Source organism: Chrysochloris asiatica, unplaced genomic scaffold (genome assembly GCF_000296735.1).
Source record: "Chrysochloris asiatica unplaced genomic scaffold, ChrAsi1.0 scaffold00392, whole genome shotgun sequence".
In the NCBI taxonomy this organism is placed as follows: domain Eukaryota; kingdom Metazoa; phylum Chordata; class Mammalia; order Afrosoricida; family Chrysochloridae; genus Chrysochloris; species Chrysochloris asiatica.
Genome location: NW_006408910.1, coordinates 1,896,609 through 1,923,889, shown reverse-complemented (window position 1 = coordinate 1,923,889; position 27,281 = coordinate 1,896,609). Strand labels below are relative to the sequence as shown.

At 38.7% G+C, this 27,281-nt stretch overlaps 1 protein-coding gene across 1 annotated transcript in view; it reads right to left on the bottom strand.

Annotated features, from left to right (window-relative positions):
- Positions 1–366: 366 nt before the first annotated feature.
- LOC102831973 (centrosomal protein of 192 kDa-like) overlaps positions 367–27,281 on the bottom strand; it is a 228,395-nt gene continuing 201,480 nt past the window's right edge. The window contains exons 36-44 of the mRNA XM_006876586.1: positions 22,665–22,770; positions 21,998–22,208; positions 19,628–19,707; positions 19,359–19,454; positions 13,548–13,667; positions 12,993–13,114; positions 6,717–6,843; positions 5,724–5,782; positions 367–505 (exon numbers count right to left, since the gene is read on the bottom strand). Of these exons, the coding sequence (XP_006876648.1) occupies positions 367–505; positions 5,724–5,782; positions 6,717–6,843; positions 12,993–13,114; positions 13,548–13,667; positions 19,359–19,454; positions 19,628–19,707; positions 21,998–22,208; positions 22,665–22,770 (1,060 nt within the window). The remainder of the gene's footprint in view (positions 506–5,723; positions 5,783–6,716; positions 6,844–12,992; positions 13,115–13,547; positions 13,668–19,358; positions 19,455–19,627; positions 19,708–21,997; positions 22,209–22,664; positions 22,771–27,281) is intronic.

Sequence of the window (27,281 nt, the reverse complement as noted above, 5' to 3'; positions counted from 1 at the left end):
CAGAAGCTTGAAAATAACTAGCAGAATAAAGTGATATTCTAATTACTATATGGCATCATATAAAACAGATGAAGTTCAATGGAAGATTAAGTTTATTTCTGGATTTATCACATGAAAATAAATGCTACATTTATTCAGAATATAATAATCAAAGCAAAATAGAATCCCCACCCCCAATAAAAATAAGTACAATACTATAGGCTGGAAACATAATACTTTAATCAAGTGTCCAATATTAGCTTCTCAAAACAAAAATATCTATAGTTAAACATTCAATTTATCATACAAAATATATATAAAAGCTCGATTTTAGTGTAGAAAAAGGAAGTTGCCAAAATATAATTTATTTACAAAAATGTATTCAATTTAATTTTTTTCAAGAGCTTCACCAATTAGTCGAATAGCAACACTCCTGCCTTCATCTGTTTGAATAATCAGCAAAGCTTCAAATGTGCCGGCCGACTGGGGTTTGAACTGTACTGGCATGTTGATGTAATGCTGGGCTCTGTGAAAGAAAGGAGAGAATCAGCAGTCCAGCAATAGCTTCACAGCAAGCAAACAGCTCCACCCAAGCAGTGTTCCCTGGCATACAGGTCAGCGCGTTTCTGACCAAAGAACTCAGTCAAGTTATATATTCAAATTATATAAAATTTCTCAACTCCTGGCTATTATTATTAAGAAGAAACTGGCACAAAGGTGAGAAAAATCTAATTCACACAGTAATGAATATATATTTTTTTGGCTTTATTGGAAAATAAGACGTTTGAATATACTGTATAGATAGAAAGCAAAGGTACATATAGAGTATAGCCAGACTTCTCATCTTCCTTTTAGCGCTTTTATTAGATGATGCTATTGAAGTGCCGTCGAATCAATTCTAACTCATAGTGACCCTGTATAGGGTTTCCAAGAAGCAAAGGGCACAAGGGAGAGAAAATCTAATTCAGATGTTAATATATATGTATATTTATATTCCTGGCTTCAGAAACCCAGTACAAGGTCGCTAAGAGTTGAAACCGACCTGAGGACACTTAACAACATCAAAAGCTTCAACATATACCTTTATTACCATGATAAAAAAAAAAAACAACCTATGCTGTACTTTATGATACCACTGATTTTACAGTTATTCTCTCTCCTAAGTGGAAATTTACAACTTGTAGACTTCCTCAGAGGGTTACTGTTGTTAACTGCCACAGAGTCAGTTCTGACTCACAGAGACCATATAGAGCAGAGGTGGGAATGTCCCACCCATGTATGGGCCGTATGAGGCCCAAGAAATCATTTGGTCTGGCCCTGCTAACGAAACTGAAGTTTCAGCCATCACATTGTTGTTGTAAAGTGCCATTGAGTCAGTTCCAACCCATAGCGACCCTATATAGGGTTTCTGAGGAGCAGCTGGTGAGCAGAACTTCATCTTTCTCCCAGAGTGGCTGGTGGACTTGAACTGCTGACCTTGTGGTTCCTAGTCTACTGCTTATCCTAAACAGCCACTGCATACTCCCGCCCCCAGCTCCCCATACACTCAGAGGATAGTGAGTCCTTTAGTCTCATCTCAGAGTTACATGTTCTAAAACTTGGCAACCTGAATGATACATACTTTTGATTCTAATGTCTTTACTCAAACACTTCAGTTTTATGTTAGTCATTTGGTGTACACCAGCACATTGGCCTAGATATTTACAAAAAAATTCAATTATCTGAAAACATTTTTCCTGGATTTAAGTAACTTTTTTTTTTTTAAAGTTATTTTCCCCAAATACATCATAATTTATTTCCCCATGTCAAAACTAGTGTGCATTTTTTAACATCAAATGAAATTTAGCCTTATGGCACTGTTGTTGTTAGGTGCCATCAAGTCAGTTCCAATTCATAGCAACCAGATTTGAACTAGATCTCGCCACTGTGGGATAATGCACTGGACCGTAAGGTCATTTGAACCACAAAGTGGATGGTTCAAACTCACCAGTCACTCTTTGGAAATCCTACACAGAGTTACTATGAAATTGACTCAATGGTACTTGACAACAATAACAACATGGAAGTATAGACAGAATGCTCCTTAGAAACTGGATGGTGAAATTTTGTCTCACATACTTTGGACATGTCATCAGGAGGGAACAGTCGTTGGATAAAGACATCATGCTTGATAAAATACAGGGTCAGCGAAAAAGAGGACAACCCTTGGCAAAAACCAAGTGGGAACCATGTCTGACTTCCCCTGGTTTCACAATAGGAAAAGAGAATTAAACTCAAAATCAGTCCAATTTGATTTTTATGAAGCAGAAGTCAGACATGCTTCCACTCACTCTACAACCTGCTTTACACTATTCTGACACCAACCATCCCTCCCACAGCATTCTCTGCTTCACATCTGGCTTCGATAATCCATTGCAATGGCCACACAGAACTCATGATTATAGGGTTGGTTTATTGGAGCTCTGGTAGCGTAATGGTTACGAATTGGGCTGCTAACCTCAAGGTCAGCAGTTCAAAACTACCAGCTGTTCCATGGGAGAAAGATGAGGCTTTCTGCTCCTGTAAAGATTTAAGCCTCAGTAATCTTATACAGGGTCGCTATGAGTCAGAACCAACTCCACAGCACACCTCCACCACAATAGGGTTTATTAGGAAAGTGAACAAGGTTCAATACAGGATCAAAAAACTACTCAGGATGCAGCAGTTCTCTAGTCAGGAACTCCTCTTCTCTGTGGCACTTCAGACACGCCTTGCTCTTGTCCTCAGCTTTCCAGCCATGTGGCTGCTTGACCTCTACCCTGCTTGGGCAAGTGATACAAAGCTCTTTTAGCCAGCTTGTGAATGCCCAAGGGACACATTCTACAAGCCAGTCTCCTGCCTATAGGCACTCAGCTTTACTCAGTCCATGGGCCTAGAGTCCAAAGCGGCTCTGTCTCTTCATGCCACCGCCTCTACTGCTGCTGATATTCTAGGTAGGGATCTAACGCTCCACTAATCCTCTTTCTTCTTGATAGTCCTGGGATGGTCCATTCCTGCTTCTGAGATGGCTCCTTTTAAACCTAGTTGAATGGCAAAACTAACTAATCCCAGCCTTAGAGTCCTGTATGCCTTATTTGCATGGTCCCACCAAATCACTTGGTGAGAATTAAGACATTGATAGAAAAGCCATATCAGATACATTCAAACCCTCAAACAAGATGGACTGACACAGTGGCTGCAACAATGGGCTCAAGCATGGAAACAATTGTGAAGATGGCATAGAATTGGGCAGTGTTTCATTCTGCTGTACACAGGGTCACTATGAGTTGGAACCAACTAGACAGCACCTAACAGCAACAACATGGAATAGTACCAGCAATAATTCCCAAGGCTATAATTCTTTGTAGAAGCAGAAAGCCTCATCTTTCTCCTGAAGTACAAATGGTGGGCTTAGATCACTGACCTTGTGGTTCACAGTGCAGACCAGCAAGATGAACATATCTATATAGCACCTTATCCTATTAAAAGCTCTGGTAGTGTAGTGCTTACAATTTGGGCTGCTAATCTCACGGTCAGCAGTTCAAAACTACCAGTGGTTCCAAAGGAGAAAGATGAGGCTTTCTGCTCCCATAAGATTTAGAGCCACAGAAACCCTACACAGGGTCTCTATGAGTTGGGACTGACTCACAGTACATAACTACCACAACTATTAAGAATTAGTTTTCTCTCTTTCACAAACACACACACCATACAAAGGGAGAGAGTAATAGCAAAGTATGTTGAGTACAATGGTGAGATCTAGTTCAAATCTATTTATAGTCAGTAATTAAATTTATATTGGAACCCTGATGTAGTGCTGTGTGTCCAGGGTAACACACTGGACCACAAGATTGGTTTGAGTCACAAGGTTGGCAATTCAAACTCACCAGCTGCTCCTTGGAAACCCTACACAGGGTTGCTGTGAGTCAGAACTGACTCAATGGCACTTAACAACAATAATTTTCTATCAGGAGTCTTGGTATGGTGCTGTAGGATAAGCACTGGACTGCTAACTGCAAGGATGGCATTTCAAACTCACCAGTTACTCCTTTTAAATCCTATGCAGGGTTGCTATGAGTCAGAATCAATTCTATGGCACTTAATAACAACAATTTTATAAAAAAGAAACTCAAGAACAAAAGTATATTAATAGAACCACAAACACGGAGTGACCTGACACTACTCCATTACTACACTGATTTCTCATAACAATTCTCTGCAGTCATTAGCATCATCAGGAGTTCTGGTATAGCACTGTGGGTTAATGCGCTGGACTGCAAAGTTGATTTGAACTGCAAGGTTGGTAGTCAAGCTCACCAGCTGCTCCTCAGAAACTCTATACAGGGTCACTGTGGGTTGGAACAGGCTCAATGGCATTTAACAACAACTAGCATCATCATCTCCATTTTACAAATGAGAAAAGTGAGGCTTAGAGATGAAGTCATTGATGTCTAGGATATATTTATTGTGCCTTACAAATTGTACCATTAGACCACTTTTCCTCGGAGGCAAAGGCTGAACTTAATTAGTAAGTATATAAATTTATGTTGTTGTTTTGTTGTTGCTGAGTGCTATCGAGTTGGTTCTGACTTGTAGCAACCCTGTACAGGGTTTCCGAGGAGTGGCTTGCTGACCTTGCAGTTCAAACCGACCTTGAAGTCCAGCACATTAACCCACAGTGCCACACCAGGACTCCTATAAATAATAACATTTTATAATATAAAATATGGAGAAAGGGTGGTAGGAGAGATGAAAGGAAGAGTAATAGATGAAGGAAATAGTCTTCAACCCAATCTTTTCAACATGAGAAGATATGGGTAAGCTTCTATTAGTTTTAGTAACTCAGTAAATGACAATCCTAGATTGTTTGCTCCAGTCCAAGTTCTAAGAGAATATAACATGATTTTGGAATAGTCACATGACAGTAAGATGAAAGATCTTACAATAATTAAATGGCCTAAATAAAATTTGAGTGCCAATGGTACTATGGATAAGCACTACACTGAGAACCACATAGCCAGTGGTTGAGTCCACCAGCTGCTTCCTGGGAGAAAGATGAGGCTTTCTGCTTCTGTAAAGATTTATAGCCTCAGAAACGCTATACAGGGTTGCTATGAGTCAGAACTGACTCGACAATACCCAACAACAACAATTAAACACTCAAAGTTAAAATTAAAATTATTACAGATGCCTATTATTAAATTCTAAATAACAGTGACAACCTAGCTTGAGATTTCAATTTCAGTGTGTATTATATGGGGGAAAAATCAGCAAGGACAACAGAAAAATGAAGTACTGATTGAAGGAAATTACAGAGCATTTAGACAGTGACACTGGAAAAACTCACAGTACAAGATTTCCCAAATAATCTCAGAAAGTTTTTGTTCTAATTAGTGAAAATTTAAATTCTTGAGTAGTAGTAAAATTAACATTTAAAGCAGAAATCACTCTAAAACTGAATCACAAAAGAATTCAGGCTTTATATGTTTACATGGCTGGGTAGTAAGAACCATAGGTTAAATATAAAACAATATTTAGAAGTCTGAATATGTTAAAGTCACTTGTGAATCATCATGAAACATTTTCCTTGTAGGTTCCTTATCTGATTGTCTTCCTTACGAACACCAGTGTGCTTGATGGGGGTGAAGATGAGGGAGATCTCTATGGTGCAAAAGCAAAGTCATACACTAAAACCAGGAAAATATTTTTATGTAATATAAACTCACCTCAAAGAATATTTTGAATGTTTGATATAGAAAGGCTCCCTGGGACTTAGAAACTTCAGCTGGAATATAGCAAGAAACATTTTAATGAAGTTATGCCAGTAAGTAATCTTAGCATGCATTCATTTAATTAAAGATACATTTTGTATATTTAGGTACAGCCACCAAACTAGATGAATGTTCTTGTAATGAAAACACATGTAAGTACAGTAAATGTGAATTTACTCCAGTTTTGACAAGAATAAATGTTATCCAGATAATAAATGTTATCTGGTAAAAAAGAAAGAAAAAACAAGAGAAAAAGAAAGTCCCATGTTTAAAATGTGAAAAGAAATCTTAATGATGTTCTACTTTCAAATAAAGAATCATGAACTTACAAGTTTCTTTAAAAATATAGTACTTTGTTGTTGTTAACTGCCATTGAGTTGGTTCAGACCCACAGCGACCCTGTAGGGTTTCTAAGGAGTGACTGGTGAGCTTGAACCCAACTTTGAAGTTCAAACTGACTTCGCAGTTCAGTGCATTAACTCACAGCATCACACCAGGACTCCAATATAGTAGTTAGGCATATTAAAATAAATTCATTACAACTTAAGTATTTTTATAAAACAAGTTTCTAATTATTGTTGCTAGTGTTAAGTGCCATTGACTTAGTTCTGACTCAGAGCGACCCTTTTCAGGGTTTCTGAGGCTGTAAATCTTTACAGAAGTGGAAAGCTTCATCTTTCCCCCGCAGAGTGGCTGGTGAGTTTGAACCGTCAACACTGTGGTTCACAGAGCAGTGCTTATCCTACACCAGTGCTCCTTCCTAATTATTCAGACATATAAAAAATAACAACAATTATGAGGATGGCACAGGACTTGGTAGTGTTTCACTCTGTTGTGCATAAGGCCCCTAGGGAGTCAGAGCTGGCTCAAAGACACCTAACAACAATAATCATCATAAAAAATATTCATAATCAAACCCATGAATGCACTTGTTTTTCCAATACTTACCAAGTGTGTAATAAAAGAGTTATTTCGCAAATTGACTTTTACTGTCCTTGAGTCCCCAACTGTAGTTGGCAGAAACATATATACATCTTCTGGGGCATAAACTCCACGGCGGGTTAGGTCAATCTGCCTGCTTTGGAAAATAAGTTTAAAAGTTAGCTATCTAAAATTTATAGCAATTTAAACTATTTTTATATATTAAATCATGAGCTACGCCTTAACTTGTCTATTCTCTCACAATGTTATTTTGTTTAAAATATCATTTTGTAGCTTAACAAATCATTTACAGTAATGACAATGAAATGTTTATATGAAGAAAACAGGAATATTCTTATCATAGGGGCTGGGTGGATGGTACCAAGTGAGAAGAACCAACAGCATCCTTTTGCACCCTTGTTTTTCTTAAAGACCAGGCTGTACTGAAAGTGGCCACCTTGGTTTAACACCCTTGTCGGGGTCTGACCTCGACATAGTTATGTTGTTCACGAGTGTTTGGTTCACGAGGAGGGGAGATCCAGTGGCGATAGGGATAGCGAAAGAATACACAGACAAACAGAAGAAGGGAGACAATGAGGCACCCCAAAGCCAGGGTGGATACATCACTGGTGGGCAGGCTTGGGACTACAGGCATCATGGCCTCTGCAGGCAGCAACTCACTGCCCTGCAATCTTTACTGCATGCCTTCCAACCCGTAATGCACACCTGGGGAGGCCCGTGCCTCTGTTTTATTTAGGGGAGGAGCTTCACACCAAGCTGGGAGGGACTTAGGCAAGGTACAGCTAACATCAGTACTTTTCCAGACATTCAGGTAACTTTACATCGTACTTTGGTGGTTCAAATCCCAGGCCAGCAACTTGGATTCTCAGGCCCAATTAACATATCTATAGCCTCTGAACTCAGTTGGGGGAAGGTGAGAGTTCTGCAGGAGACGCCCAGGTGAATGGGCTGCACCTGGAAAAGGGATTAGGGAGGATGGGTTCTTTGTCTATAGAAAAAAGAACCGAGAAGTAGCTAAGATATTTTTAGTTAATCCTTTTGGAGAAAGGCTTGACCTTTCAACTTTTAGTCTTAGGCTTTAGGAAAATATCACATTTATCTGTGGATTATCAAAGGCTCCGTGTATTAATTTAATATATATAACTGAATATTATGATGAAAGCAATTTGCCATTAACTGCCAGTGGCCTCATTTGTTAACACTCGGCCCTATAGGGCCTCGAACCTCTGACCAGTCTTACACGGTCCGCAACACACCCTGACCTCTCACACTGCAATCCAGTGCTGTTCTTAATTTTCACAGGGACACATACTGCTCTGATAACCTGATTCACAAAGTGGAAATTTCCTACTGCTGTGCCCTTCCTGATACAACACTGCTGATTCTGTTAATTAGCCATCCTTAGCCTTCTTTGAAGTCTCATCCTCTATGACCTGACCTCTCAAGAGTGTTCCACCAGGTCTCATGTAATCTTAGCATGCATTCATTTAATAAAATAAATACTCCAACTGCTCACGTGACACTCTCCTCACTCCAATCACTATACTGCCAGAGGATTCAGTGATCTTCACACCGATATGACTCCCAGATATATATCTTAGCTCAGATTTAGCCTCTGGGCAACATACCTATATATTTAATCACTACACAATTACCTTCTATTTCTCTTGCTGTCTCAAAGATATCTCAGACTCTACAAATAAAAAAAACTAAGCTCATGTTCTTTTTCCTCAAACCTAATCCTTTCCGGTCTCAGGGATGATACCTAGAAGCCAACCTTGACACCTTTTCCTCCCATGTCTCTTTATCCAACTCACCAGATTTCTTTTCTATTTCTACTTTTTAATTTCTCACAGCTCTCCATTTCTCTTCTTCCTCTTTAAATACTTCCTTAGCCCTAGAAGTTAAATAACCTTCTACCTTCATCTTTCTAATTAGTCCATCTACATCCAGAAGGATGTTTCTAAATACTAAAATTGGATCACATCACTCAATGGTTTCCAATAGTTCGTAAGATAAATAGGCAACTCAACCTAACATACAAGGCCTTTCTTGGTCTGGGCTCTGACCACTTATTTCTCTAGCCTCATTTATACTACTCTTTCCTCCCATTTGCTGTGCTCTACACACATGATCTTCTGGTCCTTCATGAGCACATAAATGCTACTGCCATAGGTCCTTTACACAGGTGGTCTCAGGGAAGTTCTTCCAGATACCAAAGACCAAGCTCTTCTGTCATGTTTCCCCTTGTTGTTGTTGTTGTGAAGTGCCAGTGAGTCAGTTCCAACCCATAGTGACCTGGCATAGAGTTTCCTAGGAGTGGCTGATGAGACTGAACTGCCAATTTTGCGGTTCAAACTGACTTTTCAGTCCAGAGCATTAACCCACAGTGCCACACCAGGATTCCTTGTTTCCCCTTAGCAGTGCACTATTTAGTTTTGCACTTATCACAGGTCTCAGGAAACATTTTCAAGAGATTTTAGACTGATGCTGAGGCTCCTTCTCCATGAAAGTCAAGACTACACTGGCTTTGCCTGATCTTTGATCTGTAGGACCTGGAGTCGGCATTTAATAAGTAGAGATGAATACTGAATAATTAGCATAGAGTGTGTAAGGTAAGAAAAACTTTAAAAAATAACTAATTTATTCCAAAATTTATTTTCCAATAAGTCACTCTTTAGTACCAATAGATTCCACCAACCATGGATTTCCCCCAACCATAGGTTTCACTATTCACATATGGAAAATATTCAGGGGGGCAAGGAAAGCAATTAAGTGATCAAAGTAATCCCTCAATGGCTAAGAGTGGCTGGTGAGCTTGAACCACCAATTTGCAGTTTGAACTGAATTTGTAGTCCAGCGTATTAACGCACAGCACCACAACAGGACTCTAACTTTGTTTTAGGTATTATACAATCAGCTACAGATAATTAAATGCAAATACTACACTATTTTACATAAGGAACTTGAACATCCTCAGATTTTGGTATCCAAGATTGGGGGTGAGTCTATCAATACACTGATGATACTGAAGGATGACTATATTTCTATTAGAAAACAAAAGACCATTTACATATATTTTTCTTCAGAGCATCCCCCCCCATATATTAGAATTATCTAAATTATGCCTAGATATTAGCCATTTAGGAATTACAGGAAACATTTTCATTAGGAAAAATACTGAAATACACATTTTTTAATGTTTTAAATATGTTTGTGATTAAAATCCACTCATTGCTTGTGAATATGTAAAATGGTACCAACACAAAGTTAAACACACTTTTTTTTTAATGTTTTACTGTGAATTATGTGATAGTTTACATGGGAGAACATTAGCTTTACATTCATCCTATCGTATATTGTTTCATTGCCATGGTTACAATCCCCTCCTTGCATCATCAACCAACCAAAGGGAATATCCTGCAAGCCTTCCCCCGCTGGTCGTCAGCACACAGCCCCTCTCCCTCTCTGGGTCTAAAGTCCCCAGCTGCTCCATCTCTCCATGTTATCATCTCTGCCTCCATCTCTGGTGTCACTGCTTCTCTGGGTAGGGTCCCACTCTCTGCTCTTCTCCTTTGATGGTCCCAGGGACCTCCACTCCTAGACTGCAAAGTCAATCACTCCCCTCTTTTGCTATACAACGTCTACCTTTACATTTCCAACCCTCACAATCAGTCCTGGTAACAATTATTCACTATTATATCACAAGAGACCTATCCATATCTCCTTTCATCAGCCCTGCCTAGGGAGATTGGATACTACTCAGTGGTGATTCTACCTTCCACTACACCCTCTGGATCTAGGCTCCCTCTTGAAGCCAGTCACTTCTTGCCTTTGTAACCCCCCATTTTGAGTAGCCTATGTCCAAGCTGCCCATGCTTGTCTACTCTGTGTATGGAGTGGGTGGGAATGATCCTCGCTGTAAAGATTTGTTCCCTCTTTTGAGCTACTGCATCCATAGGTGTAGGTCAAGTTCATCAGATTGTATGGGATTACTCTTTTTTTCCTCTTCTTTCTTCTTCTAGTTGAAGCTCTGATCATCCAGTCACTGAAGCCAGGTCAAGTGGGTATTATCTACAAGTGTGGGTGCTCTTATACATATTCCCTCTCTTCTTATCAGCTGGATGCTTCACTTTCCACTCTAGTCCTCTAAGGCTATGCCACTGACTCTGGGCCCAAAAGTCTCCAGGTCTTGTCACATGCTGGCTTACCAGGTCGCCACCCGGGTTCACAAGAGTCTATTGAACGTTGTAGGGCTTAGCTCGCAGCCTCACTGCTGTTTTTCCCTCATTTCCCCTTATTGGGGAAATGAGGGAAACGTGGTAACGTGGTCACCAATCAGAGCATGTATTACTATTGAGTCTTAGTCTTGGAAGGGGGTTTGCCCTGAGAGGACCCGACCACTTGGGGGAGCAGCTTGCTTGTTCTTGTAATAATTATTTGGACTGCCTTTATTGTTTTGTATTTTTCCTGTTGGTCTTTCTTTCAAGAAGTATCTACTGTTCTCCTAGAAGCTCAAGGCTGGTCTGCTTGTCCTTTCAAGTGGAAATTTCTCACCTCAGAAGATTCTGGATGCTGTTCAGGATTCCACCTATGGTCTAAATGCAGAGGCTCCGTAGGAAGCCTCCTTCACTGGGCATGCTGTAGACCCATTTTCGGTATTCCAATCAGTTATAGGCAGAAGACTGACTTACAAGCTTTCTATGGTGATATTTCTGGCTATTCCTTTCTCTCCTCCTCAAGGTTAAACACACTTTCACTTTCACTCAGAAAACCTATTCTTAGTTATGTTTACTGTCCAGCAAATTAAGACTTGTATCTACAAAATTATACATACAAAGTTTAGATTCATTTACTTTTTTTTTCCTTGAGAATTGAGTGAAGGTTTACAGACAAGATCAGCTTTACATACACTTTGTTTCATATCAATGATTACAATCCCCTCCATGTAACAACAGTTACCCCACTTTCTCCCTGTGGTTCCTATTTGTAGCCCATCAAGCTTCTTACCCCTTCTCAACTTTGTCCTTATGAAAATGTTGCCCTTTTGATTTTGAACATTTCTTTTAATATGAAAACCTTAAGTTTTTACAATAATGGTCTCATACAATATTTGTACTTTTGTGATTCACTAAATTCACTTAACACAATGCCTTCCAGGTTCATCCATGTAAAGAGGTGTTTCACAGATTCATCAGTATTCTTCAATATTGCTTCGTATTCCACTGTGTGTATGCACCAGTTTGTTTATCCATTTTTCCATTGATGGGCACTTAGGCTGCCTCAATCTTTTTGCTATTGTGAATAGTGCTGTGATGAACATTGATGTACATACCAACTTAATTCTTCATAAAGTAACTCTGGTGATACAATGGGTTAAACACTGAGTTGCTAACCAAAAGGTCTTTGGGTCTAACCCACAGCTCCTCCATGGGAGAAAGATGAAGTAGCCAGCCTGCTTCCATAGAGAGTTGTTTGTTGTTGTTATGTGCCATGGAGTCCATTCCAACTCATAGCAACTCTGTACAGGGTTTCAAAGGCTGTAAACCTAGGCTCAAAAATTCTATTGAGCAGTTCTCTTCTGTCCTGTATACAGGAACACTAAGAGTTGGAATTGACGCAACAGTAGTGTGTTTGGTTTGGGGATTTTAATTCATAATAGCCCCAAACCACAAGTTAACTAAATGTCAACTGGAAAGTAAACAAAAGTATTGATATAAAGGGATAATAAATATTATAGGTACACTCAACAACACACTGTGTTTAATGGCACCTATTATATTGCATGAAAACAAACAAAAAGATATATACTTACATGTACTTTAAGCAAATGTTGGGGTAGGGTTGGAGGACTGCTTGCAAAGGAATGGAGAGAATACTATAGATTTTGATGGTGCTAGTGTGGTCCTGGTGTGCTGCTGTGAGTTAATGCACTAGACTGCAAAGCTATTTGAACTGCAAGGTCAAAGGTTCAAGCTCACCAGCTGCTTCTCGGAAACCCTATACAAGGTTGCTATGGGTCAGAACCAACTCAATGGCACTTAACAAAAACAACAGCAACAACAGTGTGGTATGGAGCTATAGGATCAGCACTGGATTGTGAACCATAAGGTCAGCAGCTCAAATCCACTAGCTGGTCGTTGGAAACCCTATTACAGGGTAGCTATGAGTCAGAATCTACTCAACAACACTTAACAAACAGTGGTAGCCTATATAAAGACATTATTTTACTGAATTATACCTCAATAAAGTACTGAGAAAAGAATGACAAAAATAGCATACCCTAGTGTAAGTGCAGGAATCTCAGATACAGCTTGTCTTCGGGGCTTAACGGAATGATCTATCTTAATGAGGGTGTCTGTGGAAATGCGTGCACATTCAGGCTCACTTTCTGCTTTGACACTCTGTACAGAGAAATCATAGAGCAAGGGAAGAGAAATAAACACTCGAGGAAAACATACGCACATTTACCCACTTGAAATGTACTATTTCCTTTAAAATGTTCCAAAAGGAAACAAAATTTTTCAGTATGTCACATCAAAAACCCTATACATTCTATTACTCAGTTTGTTACACATACTAACACACACACACACCTTACATAATTCTGTTAAACCAAGTTTATAAGTTGTGTGAACAACAGAGTCAAAACTCAGACCTCAAACATGCCAGTCAATAAAGCAACAACAAAATTAAGATTATAGGTTATTGAGCAAAAATATTAAAAATTAAACAATACAAGAAAAACATCCTGCAATTTCATGATAGTTTTTCATGCCATTGTCACACAGTGATTTTAACAAATATGCAATGATTTGATTTGAGGGCAACACCCACCTGTCCAGAGAGCTGGAACCTCAGTGTGTGCTTCATGTGGGGCTCTTTCAGAGGGTGACACTCAACATCCCAAAACTGAGCATAATTCCCTCTATCTCTGGGCAAAAATACGATGGAGACCTACAAAACACACATCCAGGGATTCTAGACAGTGAAACATACATACATGTAGCTAGATGACCAATACAAGAGTTTGGCATGTAAAAGTTAAAGGGATTCACCATGCCACTAATTGAAAAACAATGATTCTATTTGAATGGTCTATTTCTAATAGACTTAATATTATGTTGTTGTTAGGTGTCATCAAGAGAGTTCTGACTCATAGCAACTCAAACTTATATACAACAAAAGAAAACACTGCCCAGCCCTGCATCATCCTCACAACCATTCTCAAGTTTGAGCCTACTGCTGCTGTCACTGTGCCAATCCATCTTGTTGGGATTATTCCTTTTTTTCGCTGACCTTCCACTTCATATAGTGTGATGTTCATCTCCAGGGACTGGTCCCTCCTGATAATATGTCTGAAATATGAGACACAAAATCTCTCCATCCAGGCTTCTACGGAACATTCTCACCGCATTTCTTCCAATACAGATTTGCTTGTTCTTCTAGAAGCCCATGGTACTTTTAATATTCTTCTCCAACACCATAACTCAAATGCATCAATTCTTCTACAGTCTTCCTTATTCACTATCCAACTTTCAAATGCATATGAGGCCATTGAAAATACCATTTCTTGTGTCAGGTGCACTTTAGTACTCAAACTGACATCTTTGCTCTTCAATACTTTAAGGAGGTCTTGTGCAGCAGATTTGCTTAATGCAATATGTCATTTGATTTCTTGACTGTTGTTTCCATGAGTGCTGATAGTAGATCCCAGCAATGAAGTCTTTGACAACTTCAATCTTTTCTCCATTTATATTGCTTATTGGTCCCAGTGGTGAGGACTCTCTTCATATAATCCTTAGATTATTTGCTCAGTATACAAATTGAATAAGTATGGCAAAAGAACACAATCCTGCCGTACACCTTTCCTGATTTTAAACCATTCAGTATAACCTTGTTCTGTTTGAAAAAACTGCCACTTTCTTGGTCTAGGTACAGGGTCCTTGTGAGCACAATTATTAGCAATGTTGTCCATAGCTTGTCATGATCAATAAAGCATGGTAAACTTCTTTCTGGTATTCTTACTTTCAGCCAAGATCCATCTGATGTCAGCAATGATATCCCTACCTCCACAACTTTGCTGAATCCAGTCTGAACATCTGGTAGTTCCCTGTCAATGTACGGTTGCAACGATTTTTAAATTACCTTTAGGAAAATTTCACCCACAGGTGCTATTAATGATATTGTCTGATGATTTCCACATTCTGTTGGGTCACCTCTCTTAAGAATGGGCACACATTCTTAAGAGGAAGGGCTGGCTGGTCTGAAGTTTAGAAAGATGTCTGAACTCTTGAGCCTCAGGCAATGACCCTGGGGGCTAAGGCTGAGAGTGAAGTGGCCAGCTAGCCTGAAATGTACAGAGATATGCATGAACTCCCAAACTTGACCTAGTTTGTATGGCTAATTGACCAGAACTCGAACTGAAGAAGATAAAGATGTCTGATACTAAGAACAAGTACAAAATTGCTACAATTTGGCAAACTAGACTTTTGTCTATAAATGCAGTGACTCAAAATCCTAACTAGAATGGAAGGAATTCCTTATATCAAGGAAGGTATCAAGGTTCAACCTTGTTTACTCAGTGTACTAGGTTGATTTGGATGAGAAATTTAGACATTGGCTATCAAAAATGGGGGAGGGGGGGACAAAGGCATGAAGTGGCTGATGTACAAGCTTTCATGAGTGTGCTTAGTTGTAGAATGAGATGAGTAAGGTAGAATCCCCACTATATAGTTTCTCTCTTTCCCTGTTGGATCTGGTGAAAGGGATGAGGGACAACAGTGACAGGATTTCATGACTCAATTGTGAATAATTGTTAGCAGGATTCAGTGTAATTTGCTGAATGTAGAGCTAAAGATCTTGTCTGTAAGCCTTCACCCAATTCATAATAAAAAGTAAAAAAAAAAAAGAATGGGCATAAATATTGAACTCTTCCAATCAGCTGGCCAGGTAACTATTTTCCAAATATCTTGGCATAGATGAGTGAATGTCTCCAGTGCTGCCATCGTTTGCTGAAAGATTTCAATTTGTATTCCATCAATTCCTACAGCCCTGTCCTTGGTTAATTTCTTCAGTGCACCTTAGACTTTTTCTTTCAGCACCATTTGTTTTTGCTACAGTGACTCTTTGTATTCCTTTCATCTTCTTCTTTTTTTAATGTTTTATTGTGAATTATGTGAGAGTTTACATGGGAGAACATCAGTCTTACATTCATTCTATCCTATATCGTCTCATTGCCATGGTTACAATCCCCTCCATGCAATCCTTCCCCCGTACCCCCAGGTCTTCAGCACACAGTCGCTCTCCCTCTCTGGGTCTAAAGTCTCCAGCTGCCCCATCGCTCCACGTCATCATCTCTGGCTCCATTTCAGGCATCAATGCTTCTCTGGGTAGGATCCGGCTTTCTGCTCTTCTCCCTTGATGGTCCTAGGGACCTCCGCTCCTAGACTGAAAAGTTAGTCACTCCCCTCCTTGCTATAAAATATCCACCTTTAAATTTCCAACCCTCACAAACAGTCCTGATAACAATTATTCACTATTGTATCACAAGAGACCAGTCTGCATTTCATTGCATCAGCCCCGGCTAGTCAGATTGAATACTACTCACCAGAGATTCTACCTTCCTCCAGGCCCTCTGGATCTAGGTTCCCTCTTGAAAGCTTGTAAGCGAGTCACTTCTTGCCTTTGTAGCCCCCCACTCCCCATTTTGGGTAGCCAATATCTGTGTTACCCATCCTGTCAACCCTGTATACCAAGGGGTGGGGATGATTCTTGCTGTAAGGACTTGTTCCCTCTTTTGAGCTACTGCTTCCATAGGTGTAGGTCAAGTTCATCAAATTGTATGAGAACACTTTTTTTTTTTTTCCTCTTCTTTTTACTTCTGGTTGATCTCTGATCATCCAGTCATTGAGGCCAGGACAAATGGGTATTATCTGCAAGTGTGGGTGTTCTTATGCATATGCCCTCTCTCCTTAACAGCTGGACACTTCACTCTCCACTCTAGTCCTCTGAGGTTATGTCACTGACTCTGGGCCCAAGAGTCCCCAGGTCTTGCCACACTGCTTGCCAACCAGGTCTTCATCCGGGTTCACAGAAGTCTATTGAACGTTGTAGGGCTTAGCTCACCACTTCATTGCTGTTTTTCCCTCACTTTTGATGCTTTCTGCATAATTCATTATTTTGTCCATAGAATCCTTAAACACTGAAAGTAAAAACTTGAATTTCTCTTCAGTTTTTATCAGCCTAAGCAATGTTATTCTTTGGTTTTTCTAACTCTAGGTCCTTTGTACATTTCAATTATTATATGTGACTTTGTATTATGGAGTGGCCCTTTGAAATTTTCTGTTCAATTCTTTTCTCCAAACTTGTTTCTTCCATTTGCTTTAGCATCTCTACACTGGAGTTCCAGTTTCAGAGTCTTTTTTGACATCCAATTTGGACTTTTCCTTCTTTCTTAATGGCCTTTGTGCTTTCCTCCTATATGATGTTCTTGATGTCATTCCACAACTCTTGTGGTCTTCAGTCATTAGTTATCTAATGCATCAAATCTATTCTTGAGATGATTTCTAAAGTCAGGTGGGATATGGTCAAGGTCATATTTTGTCTCGCATGGCTCTCATTTTAATTTTCTTCAGCTTCAGCCTGAACTTACATAGGAGCAAACTGATGGTCTGTTCCACAGTCTGCCTGTGACCTTGTTTTGGCTGATGATACGGAGCTTTTCCACCATCTCTTTCCATAGCTGTAGTCAATTTGATTTCCATATATTCCGTCTGGTGAGATTCACGTAGACAGTCATCTCTGAGGTTGTTTAAAACAGATATTTGCAATGAATACATCATTGGTATAGCAAAATCCTATCATGCGATCTTCAGCGTTGTTTTTATCACCAAAGTCAGATTTTCCAACTATTGAACCCTCCTTTGTTTCCACCCTTGGCATTCCAATCACCAATAGTTATCAGTAAATCTTGACGGTATGTTTGATCAATTTCAGACTGAAGAAGCTGGGAGAATTCTTCAATTTCATCATTACTGGCTTTGGTGGTTGGTGCATAAATTTGGATCATAGTGGTATTAATTGGTCTTCCTTGAAGGTGTATAGATATTATTCTATCACAGGCAGCATTATACTTCAAGATAGATCTTGAAATGTTCTTTTTGATGATGAATATAAGGACATTCCTCTCTAATTTATCATTCCTGGCATAAAAACCATGTGACCATCAGATTCAAATGGCCAATACCAGTCCATTTCAGCTCACTAATGCCTAGGATATCGATCTTTATGGGTTCCATTTCATTTTTGACAACTTCTAATTTTCTTAGATTTGTATTTTGTATATTCCATGTTCTGATTATTAATGGATGTTTACAGCTGTTTCTCCTCATTTTGAGTTGTTTTCTAACAGTAAATGAAAGTCCCAACAATTTTACAATTTTGCATCATCACAGTCAACTCTACTTTGAGGAGGCAGCTCTTCCCAGTCCTATATCTGACAATATTCGGGTGTTATTCATAATGTTTTAATATTTAATATTACGGTGCTATCTGACAGTGTTCCACTGTATTCAAAACGTTTCCAGTAGTTAAACATTCAAAATATTCCATCTCTCCTTCTTAGTCTATTAGTCTGGAAGCTCAGTTGAAACCTGTCCACCATGGGTGACCCTGGCTTGATATTTAAAATACTAGTGGTACAGCTTCCAGCAGTGAAGCACCACACAAGCCCCCACAGTACAGCAAACTGACAGACAAGTGGCATATACATGGTACGAGTTTCCTAATTACAGCAATTTAGTTTCCTGTTTGACAATTTCTGCAAAAGGGGTTCAGTGACATTAGTAACATTCTTTATAATGTATCCGCATTATCTTTTATCACATTCTAGTTGTTCTGTTTCCAGTACTCTAGTTTCCCTGGCCCCAGTCTTCTCTCTTTGCTTTTGAATAATTATTGACTCCTAGGTCTTATATAAATGTTTTTTTAATAGATTACTGTCCATACTCACAGGCAATATCCTTTCTTTTGTGTAAACACAGTATGATTTTTTTTTTTTAATATGGTGTGTTTTGATGTTTCAGTCAATTGACAATATTTTCATAGCAAGACTTCATTGCTATGGGAAGCAATGTATTGATTTACATTCTGAAACATCTTCTCTTATGACAGACTTTGAATAGCACTAGTCCTATGAGTCCTATGTGGTACTATAGATAAGCACTGAAATGCTAACAACAAGGTGTCTCCCTAGGATAAGAACTGGATGGAAACCACAAAGTTGGTGGTTCACGTCTACCAGGTGCTCACGGGAGAAAGATAAGGCTTTCTTAAAGATTCACAGCCTTGGGATCGACTCCTTAGTGACCCCATATAGGGTTTCTGAGGCTTTAAATCTGGTGGGTTTGAATGACCTTGCAGTTAGCAATCCAGCGGTCATCCTACAGCTCCACACTAGCACTCCATAAGGCACTTCACCACCACCAGCTGCTCCTCAGAAACTCTAGACAGGGTCGCTGTGAATCAAAACTGATTCCATGGCACTTAACAACAGGTACAACAGTTGGCATGGAACCAAACATGGCACTCCTGACTGCCTAGCACCAGAGTCTCACCAAATGACTGTAAGAAAATCTCTAAACTCACCTTCTGAATTCCATGGCTTTTCAACATGCCAGAAACAGGAGAACATCTGAATGCTGCATAGGTAGCTCGAAAAACATCCTCACTATCATCAACTCCCTAGAGAGGAATAATTTAAACAATCAAATTAGAAACACACAAAAAAATTTCAACTAAATGAGTTGGCAGAAAAATAAACAATAATATCAACAAATGCTTACATTCAATTTTTTAAATATTCTGTGAAAAATTTAAACATTAAAACGAGTATATTTCAGACAATTTTTACTGACCTTGACATAAGGTGGAGCAAAAGATGATAGATGCCACTTTACTTCCGTGTCACCACAATTCTCAAGTTCCACATAATTTTCTAAAATGAACATATATATATAACAATTCAAACAAATCTCAGAAAGAAAAGTAAATAAGTATGATAATATTGCTTTCCTATGATGATAAGAGACCTATCATTAGATGCCTATCATTAGATAAAGAAGTTCAATGAGAACTATAGGATTTTCTAATAAATCAAATTTGACAGCCTATTTTGGAGTTTAGTCTAAAAGCAATGAAAAGTTACTTCACAACTTAAGCAAGGGGGCAATAAGATGATTCACAGTTTTAAAGAATTACTGGCTGCTAAGTAGAAAAGGGGAGATCCTGGTGTGGTGCTATAGGACACACACTATACTGCAAGGTCAGTTCTGTACTGCAAGGTCGGTGGTTCAAACTCACCTGCTGCTCCTGGGAAACTGTATACAGGGTCTCTATGAGTTGGAACTGACTTGATGGTACTTAACAACAACAACATATAGAAAAAGGAGTCCTGGTGTGGCACTGTAGGATAAGCACTGGACTACTAAATTAAAGGTCAGTGTTTCAAACCTACTAGCTGCTCCCTGGTTATGAGTTGGAATCGAGTCAACAGCATTTAACAAAAACAAAAATGTAGAAAAGAGATTCCAAGGGGGAAAGAGTGGACAGAGTCCTAGTGTGACGCTGCGGGTTAATGAGCTGGACTGCAAGTTGGTTTGAATTGCAATGTTGGCAGTTCAAACTCACTAGCCACTTCTCAGAAACCCTATACAGGGTTGATATGAATTGGAACTGACTCGACGGCACTTAACAACAAGAAGAGTAGAAAAAGAGAGATCAGATTTGAAACTAAGATATAGAATATAATGCAACTGTTGGTGATGACACAGAGTTCAGCATTTAACTATGAAAGGAGGGATTTGGGCTGAGTGGAAGACAAAAATGAATGAAAAGACCCAAGAGCCAGAGATCTCAAATCCTTTCTAACAGGCAGGCCCTACATTTAATTCATATCATTTAGGCTAAGTCATCAATCAAAAATATTAAAAAATTTAAAAACTCTGGAAAGAGAAGGAAAACAAATTCATCTTTGAAAAACTACCAATATTAGCCAAAATCTGAGTGTTTACTAAATGACAAACATATAAGCTTTCCATATATAATCCCATTTAATCTTCAAAGCTCTATGTGGTGGGTTTTAATTACAAAAAACATTTTACAAGTGGGAAAACTGAATAAATCTATTTATCCTGTGTAGCAAAGTTGGTGGTTCAAACCCACCAGTTACTCTGTGGGAAAAGATCAGGCTGTCTGTTCAGAAACTCTAAGAAGCAGTTCTACTATGTCTTACAGAGTCGCTATGAATCAGAATCAACTCTATAGCAATGGGTGGATGAGTATAGTTTCAAAGTCACATCAGTAAGTAAAAGAGTCAGGCTTCACTTCTTTCCTGTCTTCTTCAACTACTAACTTGTTGGCAATTCTGGTCAAAGATTTGTTGTGAGTTGTGGAGGAAGAGTTCTGATCCTCAAAGAAAACCTCAGATTTACTGTTAAGTGCTGTCAACTCAGTTCCGACTCATAGTAACCCTGAAGAGGGTTTCCAAGGAGCAGGTGGTGAGCTTGAATCTTGAGATTTACACTGACTTTGCAATCCAGCATATTAACCACAGTGCTACACCAGGACTCCTAAAATTTACTAGTTACTAAATGCCTAGGCTTAACATTTCCAAATTTCCAAGCTCCCTTCAAACTACTCCATTATGGCCAATAACTGCCTGGTTTTCTCCTGAAAGAAGGGAAATTTGTACTGGTTAGGGCTAAGAATACAGTATTAGACTCAAATTATCAGTTGTTGTTGTTGTTAAATACCGTACAGTCAGTTCTGACTCATAGTGACCCTGCACAGTGTTTCCGACGCTATAAATCTTTATGGGAGTATAAAGCCTTAGCTGTTGTTAGGGGCCATCAAGTCTATTTTTGACTTATAGTGACCCCACATAAAAGAGTAGACCGACCCATAATGTTTTCTAGGCTGTAATTTCTATGGGAACACATTACCAGGTCTTTTTCCTGCTGAATGGGTTTGAAACTCGAAGATTTCAGTTAGCAGCTGAGTACTTAACCATTGAGCCATCAGGACTCCTTAATTTATAAGTAAATATATAAATTACAAGGAGCCCTGGCACTGCAGTGGATTACAAGTGGCATTACTAACCATAAGGTCAGAAGTTCAAATCTACCATCCCCAGCGCAGGAGAAAGATGCAGTTTTCTGTCTCCACAAAGATTTGCACAACCATAGCACACAGCCATAATCATCATGATTAGTTCTATGATATAATACCTGAAGATTCACCAGGCTTTGTTACAGGAAAAGTAACAATCTTGTTTCTTATTTCCACTTTAGTGGATGGTGATTGAGTCACTGATTTTACCAGGTGACGGACAGAAAGCTCAGATGCTGAGGGAAGCATTCCAAATGGACTGGAGGCCAAAAGATGGAAAGGGCGCTCTTCTTGGGTCAAATCTTCTTGAATTTGAACTTTCACAATTTTCTAAAATATGTCAGATAAAGAGGTAAGGCATAAATTTAACTATCACTAAAAAAAAAAAAAAAAGACAATTCATACTAATAAATCATGGTAGAGAAAATAATATCAAACAAATGAATACTGATTATCTTGATTTTAGAAATTAAAGCTTATTTAGTTCTCAAACAAAATGACTATTTTAACTTTCCGTCCTCCCCCTAACTCTCTGCTTTTTCAATAGCAATGACTTCTAGGCCTCATCCCACATCCAAACCAAAAGAATTATTCAGATCATGAAAGGAAGAGCTCTACACTAAGTGCTATATTTAATAAACCTAGTTGGGCTGAAAGAACAACAGATATACTACACAGTCATCTGATTTATGAAATGTAACTGGTAATAAGAATCAAACTACATAAATTAAGGCTGCAAAACAGGAGAATGTTGCTAAGTTTTTTTGTTTTATAAGTTTTAATTACCTTCTGTCCATTGTCACAGTGTATATAGATCAATCCACTCCATGGGAACATTGAATGCTTTGTGGATAATGAGGAATGAGGACTCACAAGAACTTGTAGCTTACTCCTTAAAAAAAGAATTTAATCATGAAAACCAAGAAAATACTATTTGAGTAGCAATAAGCAACCACAAGAGTTATAAATATTGTTTTGCCAATGACTATTTCCTTATCACTAGGAAAGACCAGAAAGCAGTCTTTGGGTACTAACAACCTCCCGACAAAATATCTCCACATTTTTTATCTCACCTCAGTACTCTAAATGGCTAACAAAAAGTTTAATGCTATGAACCCATGAGTCTAAAGGCAAAACTCACGTGAAAACAAAACACCATTTAAAAAATTCAAAAGAAAAATTTCCAAAGTAAAAGACTTGATATTACAAAGCTCCTAGTCATTTGACCACAATAAATGGTAGGTTCTATTGAAGACATGGAAAAGAAATGAAGAAAAATTATCTGTTTCTTGATTAAAACAGCAACAAAAACAAACCAGTTGCAGTAGATTCAATTCCAACTCATGGCAATCCCCTATCTGTCAGAGCAGAACTAAGTTCCATAATTTTCAATGGTTTTTCAGAAATAGATTGCCAGGCCTCTTCTGAGGTGATTCTGGAACTCAAACTGCCAACCTTTGTTTAGTAGTTCAGTGTTTAGTGTTAAGTACCACACAGGGACTCCTATTGCTTAACTGAAAGGCCAGCTGCTCAAAACTCACCAGCCACTCATTCCTCTTCAGAAATCCCATATAGGATCACTATGAGTCAGAACCAACACAACAGCATTTAATAACAACAATAACATATTTTTATGCTCATGGCTCTCTTTTTAAGAACCATGGGGTGCCAAAGAAGAGTTTGAAATGTAGATGATGTTATTAAATTTGTGCTTTAAAAATAATCATCATTTACAAAAAAGTTTTTGGTACATGTCAAAAAAAAAAAAAAAAAAAAAAGTACAGTATTTGTAGCCTGGGACTCAAATATACTTGAAAACCAGTGTTCAATGCAGTTCATTCTCAATAGTCAAAAATAACTCATTTTGAAGTGAGTGGTTAATGAAGCAAGATTGTTGTTGTTGTCAGGTGCCATCGAGTTGGAACTGATTCATAGCAACCCCATGCACAGCAGAATGAAACAATGTCCGATCCTAGGCCAACCTCCCTACCGCTGCCATGCTTGACGCCATCAATGATGTCACCTGGCTGATCCATCTCGTAGGGGGTCTTCCTCTTTTTTTCTGACTCTCCATCTTACCCAGCATGATATCCTTCTCCAGTGACTGTTCCCTCCTGACAATATGTCCAAAGTATGAGAGACGAAGCTTAGCCATCCTGGCCTCCAAGGAGCACTCTGGCTGCACTTCTTCCAAAACAGATCTATTGGTTCTTTTGGCAGTCCATGGCACTTTTAGTATTCTCCTCCAACACCACAACTCAAAAGCATCAATTCTTCTATGATCTTCCTTATTCACTGTTCAGCTTTCGCATGCATATGAGGTTATTGAAAATACCATGGCTTGGGTCAGGAGCACCTTAGTCCTCAAGCTGACATCTCTGCTCTTCAACACTTTAAAAAGTTCCTGTGTAGCAGATTTGCCCAATGCAATAAATACATCGTCTGATCTCTTGACTGCTGCTTCAACGAGTGTTGATAGTTGATCCAAGAAGAATGAAGTCCTTGACAACTTCAATCTTTTCTCCGTTGATAAGAATGTTGTTTATGGGTCCAGTGGTGAGGATTTTTGTTTTCCTGACATTGAGATGCAACCCATACTGAAGGCTGTGCTCTTTGATCTTCATCAGTAAATGTTTTAAGTCCTCTTCACTTTCAGCAAGCAAGGATGTATCATCTGCATATCGAAGGTTGTTAATGAGTCTTCCTCCAATCCTGGTGCCATGTTTTTCTTCATAGAACCCAGCGTCTCTCTCGTACGTAGTATTTGCTCAGCATACAGGTTGAATAAGTATGGTGAAAGAACACAACCTTGTCGCACACCTTTCCCAATTTTAAAAGATTCAGTGTCCCCATGCTCTGTTCGAACAACTGCTTCTTGGTCCAGGTACAGATTCCTCTGAAGTACAATTAAGTGTTCTGGAATACTCATACTTCTCAATGTTGTCCATAAGCTTGTCATGATCCACACAATCGAAAGCCTTTGCATAGTCAATAAAGCCTAGGTAAACATCTTTCTGATATTCTCTGCTTTCAGCCAAGATCCACCGGATATCAGCAATGATATCTCTCATTCCACAACCTCTTCTGAATCCAGCTTGAACCTCTGGAAGTTCTCTGTCAATGTATGATTGTAGCCATTTCTTTAGCAAAACTTTACTCGCTTGAGGTTATCTAAGAGATTGTTCGATAATTTCCACATTCCATTGGGTCACCTCTCTTTGGAATGGGCACAAATATGGATCTCTTCCAATCAGTCGGCCAGAGAGTTGTCTTCCAAATTTCTTGGCAGAGATGAGTGAGTGCCTCTTGTGCTGCCTCGCTTTCTTGAAAGATATCTATTTTTACTCCATCAATTCCTGGTGCCTTGTTCTTTGCCAATTCTTTTAATGCACTTTGGACTTCCTCCCTGAGTATCATTGGCTCTTTTTCATATGGTACCTCTTGAAATGGTTGAACATTAACCACTTCCTTTTTATACAATGATTCTGTGTATTCCTTCCGTCTTCTCTTGATGCATTCTGCATCATTCAATAATTTGCCCAGAGAATCTTTCAATAATGAAAGTCGAAGCTTGAATTTTTTCTTCAGTTCTCCCAGCTTGAGAAATGCTGACTGTGTTCTTCCCTTTTGGCAAGATTAAGGTGGTGTAAAACTGATGAATGGATAAAGTGGTGTATCCATACATTAGACTACTAGTTAGTCATAAACATAAATGAAGTTCTAATACATGCATTGATGTGGATGGACCTAGAAAACATAATGCATAAAAGGATAAATTTCACTCACCAGGATTACTGGTGTGGCACTGTGGGTTAATTTGCCAGAATGCACAGCTGTTTTAACTGCAAGGTCGGCACTTAACAACAATCAGTTATAGGCTGAAGACAGACTTACAAGCTTTCTATGGTGATGTTTCTAATGCGACTTATTTGTATCCTCTCCCATTTTGTTAGATTTTCCAATGGCTTTTTAATTTTTAATTTCAAAGAACCAGCTTCTTGTCCTGTTGATTCTTTCTATAGTTTTTTTGTTTGCTATCTCATTTTATTTCTGCTCTAAACTTTATTAATTCTTTTCTTCTGGGGACTGTAGGTTCCCTCTGTTGGTCTGTTTCTAATTCTTGGAAATGCTGTGTTAATGTATTAATTTCTTCCTTTCTTCTTTTTGGATATATGCATTTTTGCAATAAAGTGTACTCTTCAGCCCGGCTTTTGCCATGTCCCAAAGATTTTGGTATGTTGTGTTTTCATTCTCTTTTGTTTCTAGGAACTTTATGTGTTCATGTTTAATTTCTGCTACCACTGCGTCACTTTTCAGCATGGTGTTATTCCGTTTCCATGTATTCTATTTTATCTCCTTGGTCTTCTTAATGTTGATTTCTAGTTTTATACCATTGTGGTTTGAAAAGATGCTTTGTAGTATTTAGATGTTTGTAAATTTATGGAGCCTTGCTTTGTGACCAAACACATGGTCAATTCTGGAGAATGATCCATGTGCACTGGAAAAGAATGTGTACTGTGTTGTTGTTGGGTTGAATGCTCTGTACACATCTATGAGGTCAAGTTGGTTGATTGTGCTGTTTACTTCCTCTGTAGTTTTGTCGAGTTTCTTTCTGGTTGTTTTATCTGTAAGTTATGTATTAAAATCTCCCACTATAATTGTAGATTTGTCTATTTCTTTCTTCAATTCTAGTAGGGCCTGCTTTATATATCTTGGTGCTCTTTCATTGGGTGTGTAGATATTTACTATGGTTATGCCATCTTGCTCTATTGATGCTTTAATAATCACGAGATAGTGTTCTTCTTTATCTCTTATGCTGGTTTTTGCCTTAAAAGTTTATTTTAACAGAGATTAGTATTGCCACTCCTGTTTGTTTTTTATTGCAATTAGCTTGGCATATTTTTCTTACATCCTTTAATTTTTAGTCTGTCTTTGTGTGTAAGGCGTGTCTCTTGCAGACAGCATATTGAAGGATTTTGTTTTCTTATCCATTGACATTCTATCTCTTCATTGGTGCATTTAATCCATTGACATTCAGTGTAATTATTGATAGGTATGAATTAATTGCTGTCATTATGTTAATTTTTTGTAGTGCTATTTGTTCCTTTGTTCTGCATGCCTTCTTGGCTGAGTTCATGTTTTTTGTGCTATTTCTTGTCAGTTTCTTCTTAGTTTTATTGTTTCCTTGTCCTACTTGTATCTTCATTTTCATGGTAAGTTTTGAAGTATTAACTTAATTTGAGGTTACCCTATAGTCTATTAACTTTTTCCTCTATTAAAGACAGTTTGTTGTTGTTATGTTCCGTGGAGTCGGTTCCAACTCACAGGGACCCTTTACAGGGTTTCTGAGGCTGTAAATCTTTATGGGAGCAGACAGCCTCATCTTTCTCCCACAGAACAGCT